The sequence below is a fragment of the Buceros rhinoceros genome, unplaced genomic scaffold (assembly GCF_000710305.1).
Source record: "Buceros rhinoceros silvestris isolate BGI_N320 unplaced genomic scaffold, ASM71030v1 scaffold1103, whole genome shotgun sequence".
Lineage (NCBI taxonomy): Eukaryota > Metazoa > Chordata > Aves > Bucerotiformes > Bucerotidae > Buceros > Buceros rhinoceros.
In genome coordinates, this window is record NW_010405178.1 from 121,736 (window position 1) to 135,753 (window position 14,018).

At 38.4% G+C, this 14,018-nt stretch overlaps 1 protein-coding gene across 1 annotated transcript in view; it reads right to left on the minus strand.

The window, feature by feature from the left end:
* ROBO2 (roundabout, axon guidance receptor, homolog 2 (Drosophila)) overlaps positions 1–11,255 on the minus strand; it is a 106,776-nt gene extending 95,521 nt beyond the window's left edge. Inside the window, exons 1-3 of the mRNA XM_010133614.1 lie at positions 11,249–11,255; positions 9,227–9,351; positions 4,498–4,669 (exon numbers count right to left, since the gene is read on the minus strand). Coding sequence (XP_010131916.1) covers positions 4,498–4,669; positions 9,227–9,351; positions 11,249–11,255 — 304 coding nt within the window. The remainder of the gene's footprint in view (positions 1–4,497; positions 4,670–9,226; positions 9,352–11,248) is intronic.
* Positions 11,256–14,018: the final 2,763 nt, after the last annotated feature.

Below are 14,018 nucleotides of genomic sequence, written 5' to 3' on the forward strand. Positions count from 1 at the left end.
GCAGCATGAGTATATTCAAATGAAAAGAGCTGAGAAAATTTTTCTTTAGATTTAACATAAACCAGCAAATCTCAGTTTTCTAGGTAGCTAAAAATTAAGGAAAGAGAATTACTGAAGTTGCTAACTACTCCACTGCTGTTACTTGATGCATCTAATTGCCTTTCATACGTGTAGCAATCCAGGTATTTTCAAAACCTACTGCATTACAGATATTGTTCTCTGACACGTAATTAGTTTTTTACAGCCGAAAAGAGGAGCTCATAATCCTTTAAATAGCTCTGATCGATAGTGTAATTGAAAGTCTCCTGGCCAGAAGGAATCTTCATTTTCAAGGGTGTTATGGGTGAAAGACCACTACAGGTTTCCATGACACTAAGGCTAAAGGTTAAATGAACACTTAGGGTTTCCACTGATCTGTGAACGACTGTATTGTCTTCACAACTATGACTTGTAAATCTTCTCTAAAACGTGCATACCTGCTTGTATTCCTACCGCACAGGTCCACTTTAGTAAGGAACCAAAACTCGGTTAGAGGTTTAAAAAGATATATTACAAGCATTATGAAGATCAGAGAGGCAATGAAAAATGCCCACAGAATTTCTGGGAGGGTTGTTAGTTTCTTTTACAAAATTTTAATTTTTTATTTAAATTTTACATTGTTTTCTTCTAGCAGAAAACATTTTGTCTTGCATGAATATTACATAGTAAAAGAGAAGTTGATTTAAAAATTAACTTAATTAAAAAAATTAGTTTTTAAACTATTTGCCAGCAACCATATATTCACATATTCTGGCAACTGAAAATATATCAGATTCCTTTTGTGATGAAAAGCAGCTTAAGTTTTGAGCAGAGTATTGGAAAATAACAAATCGTATTTGTTAATGAACAATTTATCCACTGGAAATACAACTTGGATCAAGTGAAACCGTGTTTAAATTTGGATGCAGTTTGGTCAAATTGCAACAGGAAATTAAACTAAGAGAATGATAAAAAGAAATCTTTACTTTGGCACTTCCAAAATCAACATTTCAGAAGTTTTCCCGGTAAATTAATGGGGAAAATCAGACAAAAGTCATGAAATTCCCATGATGAACATTGTCAGGACAGGCAGGGCAGGGTGCTCTCCGGAGAGGTGAAAAAGCAGAGACTAACCCTTCTTCTGTCGTTTTTGTGGAAGAGCCTCACAGGAAGCTGTGAAGCTGTTCTGAACCTCTCCTGTTTAAATTGTCACACTTGCTATAAAACATGTAACATGTAAGATCATTTGAAGAGGGATAGGGATCATAGTGGCCAGATTTGCAGATGAGTAAACTGTGGGTGATATTAAATTCTTCCAAGAGGATTTGAGAATCCTCTTTAATCCTATTTAATAAACATATAGTAAAAAAATTGCAGAAGAGTTTGGGAAAAATGCCTTAAGTGTCTATCCCAAATAAGCGTGGAGGGAGCTTCTGAGGTATGCTGCCAACTCCCTCTCTTTATTTTTTTTTTTAATCTGTTTCTAGTTATCCTTATAGACCCATTCTTTTGCTTTCATTCAAAAGGCCAGAAACATGATCTTTATAATTTAATTTAATATCCTAAATCAGTTCATTCTTACGCTGCCAGAAAAATCCATGGTGGGAGGTTAAGCTTGCTTGTCCATTCCCATATTCAACCTAAATGGCAGCTGCTGGGTAAACTGGACAAAGTAGGCTGATCCTACAGTTGAGCATACAGTGGTCAAAATTTTTATTAAAAGATATTAATAATTACTACATAAGGAGAAACTGAAATCTTCTCTGAAATATTCTGTGAATGATGGATAAACTTATGGAACAAATTACTAACCGTAAACTATTCTTTTTATCTTGAGCGCAGACATAGTTAGATGGAAGCATTTAGTTTATTTGCGTGATCTGTCATTTTAAGAGCGCGAGGTATATATTCACTTCTTGAGCTTGAAAGAGTTGCAAGACTGTCTCAATTTTTTAAATTATTTTGCTTTTCCAGATGTGTGTTAGACAGTGGATTATATGATAGCCTTTCAAGAAAATACAAGATTTGAATTTCAAATACACCGAAGGCTCTTAGCACAGTCCATAATCAGCAAAATTATCACTCAACTCAGCACATCTCATCACAGCTAGTAATCTCTTCTCATGTGAACACTTGAGTTAAAAATATTTCCAGTAAAGATTTGTAAGTGCAAAAATGTAACAACTGAACCACTGCTATATATGGTATAATTAAGCACTTGTTTTTCTGCACATGACATATGTTTTCATTCTGTATTGGAACTTCAATTGGATCTAAATTACTCTGGATCAAACAAAAATGTGTTCAAAATGAAAAAGATGGCTCGCCACTATTATTAAATCATTAACCAAACAGAAAAATTCTGGGCTATGAAGTAAAACTGAAATCACCAGCCAAAACCTAGAACACTAATGCTTAAGTATATAGCTAGCATGCACAGCATTTATCTTTTCTTATTTTTAAAAACCAATAAATTATATTCCCCTACTTTTAAAAATCATTAGCTTCCATAACTTCTGCTCAGCATCAACCAAAACAGATTATTTAGACATTTATGGTTAACTTCCTAACTGAATGTGATTTAAAAAATATCTGTGATCTAATGGTACATTTATTTATACAATCTCAGTTCCACAATATTGTTTTGGCACTTTTCTTCTGACCTCACCTGCCCTTTGACTCAAGGCTGAAATGGTATTTCTATAAAGCAACCTTGTATTATTTCCTAATGATCATGTTGACAGCAGCTTCTGGAAAGCATCTGAAGAACGTAGGCCTTGCATTCCTTGAGCGACAGAGCCACCAGCTAATGATTTCTGTAGCGTGTGGAATGCACAATGTCCTTAGTCAGAATTAATTGTAGGTGAGTTTGCATTTTATCAGGGACACTTTAATGAGCTTTTTGTTAACTTGTTAAATAAACTAATGAAAATTCCAAAGAGGTCACTTAGGATTTATTATTTTTTATCCCCACACAAGAAATAGATAAAGTTGGACCACAGGTCTTATCTGTCAAAAGGAAGAATTTCTCATCACTAATATCCTTGAACCTGAGTTGATCCACTCAGCCCCTGCTGCAGTAAATCTGTACAGCATCAGTAGGTGCGACCTTTAACAGCTCAATGTCCTCTTAGCTGACGTTTTTGTGTTCTATTTATTCCAATCACAGTCATGGCATTGTATCAGGCAGCACTACGGACAGATATTAAAAAATATTGTCTTTTCATTAATTTTTAATGACCTTTTAATCTACATTTAAATTTGTATTGAATGAAAATGTATCATTTTGCCATACACCATGAGAGAAAGGACTTAAAGAGATAAATTGCAGAGCAAAGGTTAGCCTTTAGTCTCCAGAAACTACTTTACAGAAAAGCAATGTGCTTGTAAATATGCAAGGATAAGGCAGAAATTACCTCCCCTTGTCATAAAAATACAGACAGCTTTTGGAAAACAAAGAAAAGTCACCAAATTAATGCTCAAACCTCTATAATATGAGCCTGAACCTCTCTACCTGTCACTTGTGATGAATATGCTCTTGTGAAAAGCCAGATTATTCAGAATTAGACATCTTTTCAAACTTTCATGGTGCAGGCAGGTCTCTAAGGGAACAGTAAAAGTAGACCTCTGCATATAACAACAGTTTTAATGGCAAAAATTCATCAAAGTCTGTCAGGAGATATTTAATGAGTCAGTTAAGATAAGAAATAATGATGCTGGGGAAAGCTGCAGTCTCCTAGTGTAACAGGAATTCTGTTGTGTTCTTCGCTAACATGAAAGGATGCAAACCGCCTTCTGTCCACAATGGGATGAAAAGGGATATCAACAGGATTCCTGACATGTGAAAGAGATTCATACGGAGCAAGGTAAACTTCAAGGCAGGATAAAATTCACACACAAAAATTTGAAATTAAAAGCATCTAGACAGATCATGTAGTCCTCTTCCTTTCTTGAAAACTCTTCTCTACCTACATATTTCTATGACTCTTTTCATACCTAACCATACTGAGAAATTCTTCTGTAATTTCACGACAACTGAGCTAATTGAGCTAAGGACACATGTCCAAAATAGCTGTCTAAGACAGTAGTGAATACTGGTAGAATTGACCCTCATTTTTCTGCACCCCGAATCAGTGCTTTAATCACAAACCTATTCATTCTTCACAACATTTTTTTGCAGTCCTATCTTAGCTCTATGAACTGAGCAGCTTCCTTTCTCACCAAGGAGATTCTTCTCCTATTCTAAGCTGTTCTGTCCCTTGTTTGCATCATTAAGGAAGCTCCAGAAAGCAAGCAAAAGGCAAACTAGACTGCAATACCTTTTGGATACCATAGAGAATTGCGGAGACCCTTTCTCGTTGTATTTTCTCTGGAACCTTCTGTTTACTTTTATGAATTATGTGATCTCATATGCTTTTATTTACACCGCCTTTAAAATATTTTTGACAGGAAAAAACGATAGGAATTTCTATAGCTCACCATCAGTAACCTCCAGCTGAGCCTTTGCTAAAATGCTGCCAGCAACCGTCAGTGCTTGACAAATGTAGTAGCCTGCATCAGACCGCTGAATGTTGGTAATTGTGAGGTCTCCGGTTGGTGACACTGAATACCTGCTGTTTGGTTGGAGAGGCTGGTTTGGGAAGAGCAGATTCTGCAAAGACAATTAATCTCACATCAATTCAAAATAAAAAAGCACCACTTTTCCCTCAACTAGAGAGACAATGGTTTTTCCTTAAAAGTACTATTTATAAACTAGAAGAAAAGGCATGTATGGTTAAGACTTTATGAACACATAGGACTAGCTTTCCCTGCCTTGGGCAACTTGCAGTTTAAGTTAGAAACAGCCCTTTGACAGCAGGCTGTGTTCTCGCTGAGAGTATCAGCAAGAAGAAATTTTCCAACGATCACACTTTAGTGATTTGTATTTGTGACACATTCATCTTCATTCTGAATGTAATTGCAATAATATACTTAGCTGGCTATCAAACCATATGGACACAATACTACAATGAACAGAAAGGTAGCAGAAAGAATTGAATCCTGGAGACTTGAGGGAGCACAGCACTGTTGTTTGGCTGTGAATACATTCTGGGCAAAGGAGAAAGTAAGAAGGAAAGGTGGGAGGAAGATACGGAAAAGTTTTAAAGTAGGAGAAGCTGGCAGAGCATGAGAGCTTAAAGGAGAAGTAAAAGGAAACTCAAATGGCTATACCAAAAGGAGAAAAGGAGCATGGAGACTTGAGGGTGAAGAGAAATGGTATGAATCTAATGTGGAAATCATCAGAGAGAAAAAATAATTTCAAGTAGGTAAGATATCAGTTAGCACAAAACAGGTTTGCCTTTGGTCTGGATTGGAGAAAATAGAGATGTCAATAAGAATAACTGGAATGGATGTAGTAGTCATTGCATATGATGAAGGATTGAATGAATCAATACTATAGAGAAGGAATGAAAATGTTTTAGTTGTGAAGGTTGTTTTTTCATGGAAAAAGTTATACCATCTGGCACAGCTCTTGGTTGAATAAAAAAGAAAGGACAAGAGAGACAATGTGACCAGAAAGGTCAGCCGAATTGCCCGATCAGACAGAAAGGGGAACAGATTAAACAATAATTAAACAACAGTAATTCTAGGAAAACAGGGTCTGGCTTTTACGTCATTTTGACAAGCCTCTACGAAAAATACAGTTGTTTATATCAGGAATATCCCAAAACACTGTTACCATGCTGGGACAAGCTTTAAGTCATTACTGCAGCTCTGTATAGCTCTGCTGTACTTTCTAATGATGACTCCCTACTAACTTCTGAGTTTGTCTATATGGCTAAAAAGAAAATCTAAAAGTACAGTGTAGGGCATTAAATTAATTTTCTTTAGAAGTGCTTCACCTGCAGTATACCCTAATGGTTTACAAAAAATTATTTGGAACTGACAAGCAGCAATATTGGATTTCAAAAATTCTGCTTTGAAATTAAACTCACACATTTATCACTCTGGTTTTGGCAATAAAAGGAGAGAGAAATGCTTTAAACATGATCCAACATGCCAGGTATCATTATAATTGTATTAACCTACTAGGCTACTTGTCACCCTAGGGTGAGTTTTTCCCCTTACCCTTCTTTAATGCCAACGTTCAAGAAATTTTTACATAGCAAATTTTTTCTCGAAAATCACTATGCACATAGTAAACATGTCAGAACCAATAAGAAAGAGAGTGTAAAAATTCTGGAACAATTTCAGGCTACAGGGTTAAACGGGTCTCCAAAAATTGCCCTGTTTTCTAAATTGCTTTGAAACTTTTGGAATAACCTCTGCCTGGCACAAATACCTACGGAATTAAGTTATTATGAAAACTCTTTTTATGAGTTGGTTGGAAAACTCTTTTTTTATATATATGGTTGAGCTTGACTCTATTTATCACTCATTATGCAAAGTTTAAAAAGAAACACAATGTAAAAGACAGTGCAAGGATCAAGCTCCTAATTCTTCCAAGGAAAAAGATCCAGAATCCTCTTTATCACTGCATTAGAAAGCGGAGGCTACCCTTCTTTTTATACTCAGCATGGGCTTGTCTCTTCTGGAGAGGTACCACATCCCAGTGAATATTCCACACACCAGGAGAGGTTTATCAGTTTCATAACTCCTCCTCTCAAAGATCAGATAATTATGAATTATAACTTGTCCTAAATTACATTACAATCCCTTGTTAAATGATTTTACAATTTCACTAGTTTTAATTAGCTGTCGTGTTGCTCATCTGGTCACAATGGTGGCAGGCTGGGTTGCAAACAGGGAGACCAGAGTCACCCCTGATACAATACCGCTGAATTTATCTCATGGCTGAATTTAATCCAGAGAGTCTAAAGGTTACACATTCCCTGCCCTGCTGCATTTCATTGGCTGGCGGCTGTTGGGCTCTGGGGAAAAGGCTGCAGAGTACAAAGGACCAGCTGTTTATGCACAAACTGGGGCAAAAAATGACTCAGGAGGGAACAGCTCCCCTCCCTTCCAGCTGTTTGTGCTCAGAAACCCAGGACTGAGAAATGGATTCACAATGAAAAATGCCCTACAATTACCGAAGTGGGCTAACATGACTGCATAACATTATTCTGAACACTAACAGTGGTGCTGTAAATAGTTCCTTGAGTAAAAGCAGAAGCAAGTGTTGTAAAGCCAAGCAACAACTTATAGATGGGCACACAAAGGTGAAAAGTCATGTAATTTGGCTAAAATACCTTCCTCTGGATTTGTATGATGATACACAGTATGTGGAAACTCACCTACTCTATGGCAACTGATTGCAAAATCTGGGAAGTTGCATATTGAGAGGGTAATACTAATTGTTACTTCACTGAAGCTCAATTAAGATTTACATGATGGTGTGGTGGATCACATTGAACCATGTTTCCAGGTTTGATTATAAACCACGTAGGTATCAATTTTTATTTTGCATTTATTAGCCAAAAAAAGACCATTTTAACCCAGAGGGATTTGATTCTCAACATGGTAATTAATTTTCCAGGTTTGTAATTAAAGAGCTTCAACATGGTACAATCAGTAGGTAATAACATTCAATTAAAGACACAAGATGCATTTTCACCTTAAAATGTTTTTACCCTTGAAGTGATACCAATGGAAGAGAATAAAATAGAGTATTAACACTTTTCAATTACGCTAAACGACTTTAATCCTGCAAATGATGTCCTACTTTAATTAGAAGCTTTTCTCTTTATTACAGCATGATGGATGTCCACTTTATTACATTCAAGAGTGACACTATAAGCTCACTTTACATAAACATTACCATGTTATTAAAGTGCTCTACAAGGAAGGGTTTTGAAATGTTTGCTAGCACATCAGTACTTCTTATTTTAATTTCAATATCCTATTCTACTTTCCCCTTGGAACAATTTTCACCTTAGTGAAACTCAGAACACTGTGAGCACGTGATCCATGCAGGCTAGATCTAAAGTTCTCCAAATAATTCATTGAAAGAAACACACTGAAGATTAAGCTTACGCCTGTACAAGCTTACACTCAAAAAGTAACAGTGTTGTATCTTTGTAAGCCACAAATGCAACTGAGCACAAGATGCTGTCAGCCTTGGCCCTGTCATTATCGACCTTGTGAGAAGCTGAAGCAGAAGTGGGGCAGAGGGAGAGATCTGAGGTTCAGTTCCTGTCTCACATTTTAACTGAGCTGGTACACACAATGCCTCCAGATTAAACAAAAGGCGTATCTATACTTCACAGCACAGTGTGGATACTTGAGTTATAGGAAAAAGTAGCACAGGGCTCCAAGAACACTAGTTTAGCCAACATACGTAGTATAGATACATAGGCAGCTGTAGCCACGCCAGGATTCATCAGAGAGCTGCAGAAGACACTGTCCTTGGGCATCCATTTGCCCCTTCTAATCTTTTCCCAGGTGCAAAAGAGAATATGGAACATAATTTACAGTTTTCAAATTTAACATACTAACATGAACTGCATGTCGAAAGTGAGAAGGCCTGACTTCTGCTGTAACACTGTGCCAATACAGCAACAGCAGTAAAAAAATGCTATGGCATGACATTCAAATATTAAGTTATAGCAGTTAGTATCGGCTGACAGCAATGTTGATTGCTACATCAGAACTTTCGCTTTCAACAACGACTGTAAGGATCAGGGAAATATTTCCAAAACCAGATTCAGAAATTTCTGACACAATTTTACTGAAAAAAGCATCTGCGTGTTCAAAACTTATATCTGTATGCACTATGCGAATATGCCAGTGCAAATCAGCTTGCAAGATATGTATCTGCTTGATCATGTCTAGACAGGTTGTGAACTGTAATTACTGACTCTGATTAGTTAAACATTGAGTCATACCTTTTTTTTAACTACTATGTTTGTCTCAACCACCTGTTTGTTGGGGGCTTTAGAATGAAAAGTCTTTTCAGACACATACTGTTGCTTTCTATACGTGCCAATACAGCAGCTAGCACAAGTTTCACTAACTTAAGTGGCCTTTGAGTTCTTCACAATATGAATATAAAAAAAAAAAAACAACCCAGCACCAAAAATGTCAGTAGAGAACAGTGATAGTTTAGAAGACAAATTCCTGTGAAAGATTAAAAGAATCTGTGAAAGGTAATATAAATAATTTTCTTACAAATTTAACAATACGACTATTTAGAAAGGTTTGAAAGACTTATAGGGTGCTTTTAACTCACCTGGCTTCCTTCTTTTTGCCAAAAGACAGCTGGCTGGGGATTTCCTTTAGTTTCACAAGGAAAAGTCACTGTTCGACCCTGGGCTACAATCTGGTCTCGTGGTCGCACCACAAACTGTGGGGGAGCTACAATGTAAGAAAAAACATGTTGTAAATATTTTGCAAACAGTTGATAAGGAATATCGAAGGAAAGAGACAACATTATGGAGACTTGTTTTGCTCCAGAGGACATAACAACAGAAACATTAATTAGTATAGACAGAACTAATATATAAACAAAAACAACAGCAACATAAAGAGCAGCAATATCAGTATGTGATACCCCAGTTGTAAAAAACAAAAAACAAAAAAATCAAAGAAACATTACAACCATCCATACATGCTAGAGAAAATTCTGTCAGCAATAAAGGCTAAGGACCAGCAGTCAGGTGTTTATGATGCCAGCACTGGATGTATTCTACGTTTTGTCTGGGCAGATATCAGCACTCTCATATCCTCTATGCTTCACAGAACTTGTTGTTGTGCTGCAGCAATCCTGTATTGCAAGGTATGAACTAGGATATACAGATTGCGTTTTTCAGTCTGCCCCTCTAGACTTTTAGAAATGACTGAGAAAGGAAAGGATGTCTGGATAACAGCAGAAGGACAGAAATTCAAGAGCTCCATCGCTGCCCTTAGGGGTCGTGTGGTCAAGAATGGGTGGGAGGGAGTACTTGCTGTAAAAAGAACAGTTCCTAAAACAACATAAACCTAGGAAATCCTGATTTCAGCTTGTGCCAAGAAAAGGAAGAAGCAAGAGTTAAAGAGATAGTGGGCAGCAATGAGTAAGAAGGAATAGGTATTCCAGGAAATCAGGAAGAGACAAAGAAAAGAAAAAAGAAGAAAGTGGAGTTAAAACTAGAAAGAAGAACCAGAACTAGCTATGTTTTGAAGCAGGAGGTATTAACAGTGCTTAGACATAGGGAACCAGGAAGCACAGTCAGAGGTGACTTGTCTGGAGGTACTGATGGAGAACAGAAATCAATGCTTGGTGGGAACAAGTAGGAAAGAAAAGGAGTTAATGTGCAGAAGAGAAGTTGAGAAGCAGCAGCACTGGAGGATTTGAGAGAGAAAACTTGACATCGATAACTATGTTGAGCATAAATGATAAAGCAAATTACTTTTCTAGGCACAACATGCAAATCCTCCAGTCTTGGTTCAACGCTGGAATTCACTGGAACTGGATTTATAGTACTTGGCATATGTTAAAAATGTAAGCAGTATCTCCAAACATTCCCGTTAAAAGACTAGCTAACTTTTGAGATAGGCTGAAGAAGAGGACAAAATAGTAAAAAAAAAACCCCACATTCGTTTTCTTCTGTTTCACTATTGGTTTGGTGGTTCTGGAGAGGGATGGTTTAGGAATACTAAGCTTTTAGGTAAACAGAATTTACGTGTTTTAGAAAACCATATTTTCACCATTATAATTACAAACTATTTAATTAGTCACGAAAAGCAATCAAGACCCATCTTCCGTTTACACCTGCTGACAGCACAGACACAAATCTGCTAACTGCATAGAAATGTATGCAGATCTGATTTTTTTGCGGTTATCTTTACGAGATTCTTCCCAAAGCAGGATCAGCAGGAGTCTAAAGAGCACCAATTGAATAGTGTTGGCATAAGGCACCCTCAAAAAAAGAACTGTAAAGAACTTAATAAACATAAATCACTATCAGTTTAGAAGGCAAAAGGTGAGGACAACAGGAGGAGTCTTCCTTCCACCTCACACTCCTAAATATAGGGTTTGGCCTCTCTGGAAAGAGAAGTGTCTGCTTCTTCCCTGGGCCTCAAGCAAGTGTTAAGTCTTCCAAAAGGGCAGGGATGGAAGGGCTAGGTGCTGCTGCTGCCTGTGTATATCCATACGTTTTGAGATTTCTATAGGAGCATAGGTATTGCTACACATACTCTCGGATCCGAACTCATGCTGTTCTAAAGTGCTGGACTGCAGCAAGCTACTCAGTTTTCCCTCACCTTGTTTTACCTCGCATACCTGTATGCAATCACTACACGTGTCAGAAAACAGTAATGTGGTAATCAGCGCATGTGTTTGCTCATTCAATCATATGGAAAGGCAAAGAGAGAAGGACCTTTAAGTTGTGAATTAGAAACCTCCGTTCCTACAGGATTATCTTACCCTAAGATATCTCTACAGTTCTGACCACCAATAAAGGTTACTGAATTAGTCCAGTGTTTGTACTCACTCATAGGAGTTCATTGCCCAGGATATTAATATAGAATCAATAGCAACCTAAGGCAGAGTGAAGAGCAGAAAACCTTCAACCTCTTCAGGTGTTATATCTGCATTTGACAGGAACTACATGAGTCCTATGTCTGTACGGCATTATGGTTGGCCTCAAGACCATAATCTCTCCATTGTGATGCTAAAAACCTGATGTCAGGAGACTATCCCATAGATCATACCTAAGCATGATCGATGTCTAAGATCACTCCATAGGTATGCTTGGTGCACTGGGACTATGTTAGCAGACAGTGCTCTGAGACCACGCAACAGAAGGAGAAAGGGCATGGCATTTCCCTTTGAAATCTTTGAAATCATGTAACTGAGTGAATACAAGGTAAGTTTACGGGTTCATCTGAAACATTCTCACACACAAAAGGCTGTTCTATAAGCCAATAATTCCAAGCTCTGAGATGTACAGAACTGAACCTGTTGCTGTAGCAGACTTTCCAAGGGCCAAACTGAGGCAGTTTGGTAGTCAAGGAACAATGAGAAACATCCTAGTTTCTTCCTAGTTTCTAGTTTTTGACCTACCCCTAACTTTGAACATCTCTCACTTTCCTACGAGCAGAAAAAGGATCCTTTCTTTTGCAAAAAGAGTCAAGGAAAAGAATGATGCGGATTGGGTCTGTTGCTCTGTTTTCTTCCTGCCACACACCAAGTACTCTCCAGCATTTGCCATACCAGGTGAGCAGACAATCTGTGGCCTCATAGCTACTAGTTTAGACTTTCTAAAGACTCCAGTAAACAATGACGTATGGTTACAAAAAGATATATTTTCTAGCTTTTCTCTGCAGCCATAATTACTAGAAATTAATGTTAAAATCAAATAAATGAATCAGAGGTTTTATTTAAATAAAATCTCTTGATCTTAGAAGGAGCTGACTTTTACTGATCACTATGTTAATTAGAGCACAAAATCAATTTCTTCAGTCAAACTTTTTAACACCATCGTGTGCCCATGTCTACGGGCCAGATAGGATCTACCCAAGGATTCTGAGGCAGCCTGTAGAAGTAGAGGAGCTGTCTGGGTTCATTGAAAGAGCTTTAAAACAGATTTGAAGGGGGAAAGGGATAAAATCAGGCTCTGGCTTCGAGACTCGTATCACAGGCAAGACTGTGTTGTTTTGATCATGGGTTGGTCTACACAGCATCAGCCTTGCTGGCATCAGACAGGGTGCACCTGTCTCAAAGGGAGAAGAGAATTCTTGCAGAGGAGCTGTCTGGGTTCATTGAAAGAGCTTTAAAACAGATTTGAAGGGGGAAAGGGATAAAATCAGGCTTGCTGGAACTAAACCTGAGCGCAGCACATCAGCGTTGGCGGGATGGTGTGCTAGCGAGGTCCTTGGGACTGCCACACCAGTAGGAGTAGAAGGCAGTGTGTCATGCATAGTCACAAGGGATACTGGTGTGCTAGGAATCATGGCAGGATACAGGAATTAGGCCTTCTCCCCCCTCACCAATGCACACAGAATGGGCAACAAACAGAAGGAGCTGGAAGCCACTGTGCAGAAAGAAAACTATGATATATAGTTTTTCCATCACAGAAACTTGGTGGGAAGACATGCATGGCTGGAGTGGATACCTACAAACTTACAGGAGGGACAGGCCAGGAAGAAGAGGCAGAGGCCTTCTCCCCCCCAAAAAAAGGAGACGGGATCAATAGCCCAGTTGAAGTGTATGTTCACCAATGCACACAGAATGGGCAACAAACAGAAGGAGCTGGAAGCCACTGTGCAGAAAGAAAACTATGATATATAGTTTTTCCATCACAGAAACTTGGTGGGAAGACATGCATGGCTGGAGTGGATACCTACAAACTTACAGGAATAAACTGATCTCCTTATATGACAAGATGGTCCTCTTAAGGGATGCGGGAAGGGCTGTAGACATTGTCTACCTAGTCTTCAGTAAAGCTTTTGACTCTGTTTCCCACAGCATTCTTCTGGAGAAACTGGTTTTCCGTGGCTTGGATGGGGGTACACCGGGTAAAAAACTGGCTGGGTGGTCAGGCCCAAAGAGTGGTGGTGAATGGAGTTAAATCCTGATTGTTTCAAGCTCAACAATGGTGACGAAAGGGTATAGTGTTTATGGCTTAAAATCAGGGAAAAGGCAAACAAGGCAGACTTTATAGTGGGAATCTAATATGGGCCAACCAACCAGGAGGAAGATGTAGATGAAATATTTTACAAGCACCTGGGAGAAGTGTCATGTTTGGTGCCAGTAATTTTTGTGGGGTGTTTCGATTTACTGGATGTCTGCTGGAAATATAATACAGCAGTGAAGAAAGAGCCCAGGACGCTCCCAGAGTGTGTGGAAGACAACTTCCTGACACAGCTGGTGAGGGGACCAACCAGGGAAGGTTCTCTGCTGCACCTGTTGTTCACCAGTAGAGAAGGACTTGTGGGTGATGTGGTGGTTGGAGGCCATCTTGGCCACACTGACCATGAGATTATAGAGTTTTCCATTCTGGAGGCAGTAGGGAGTGGGGTCAGTAAAACTGCCACCATGG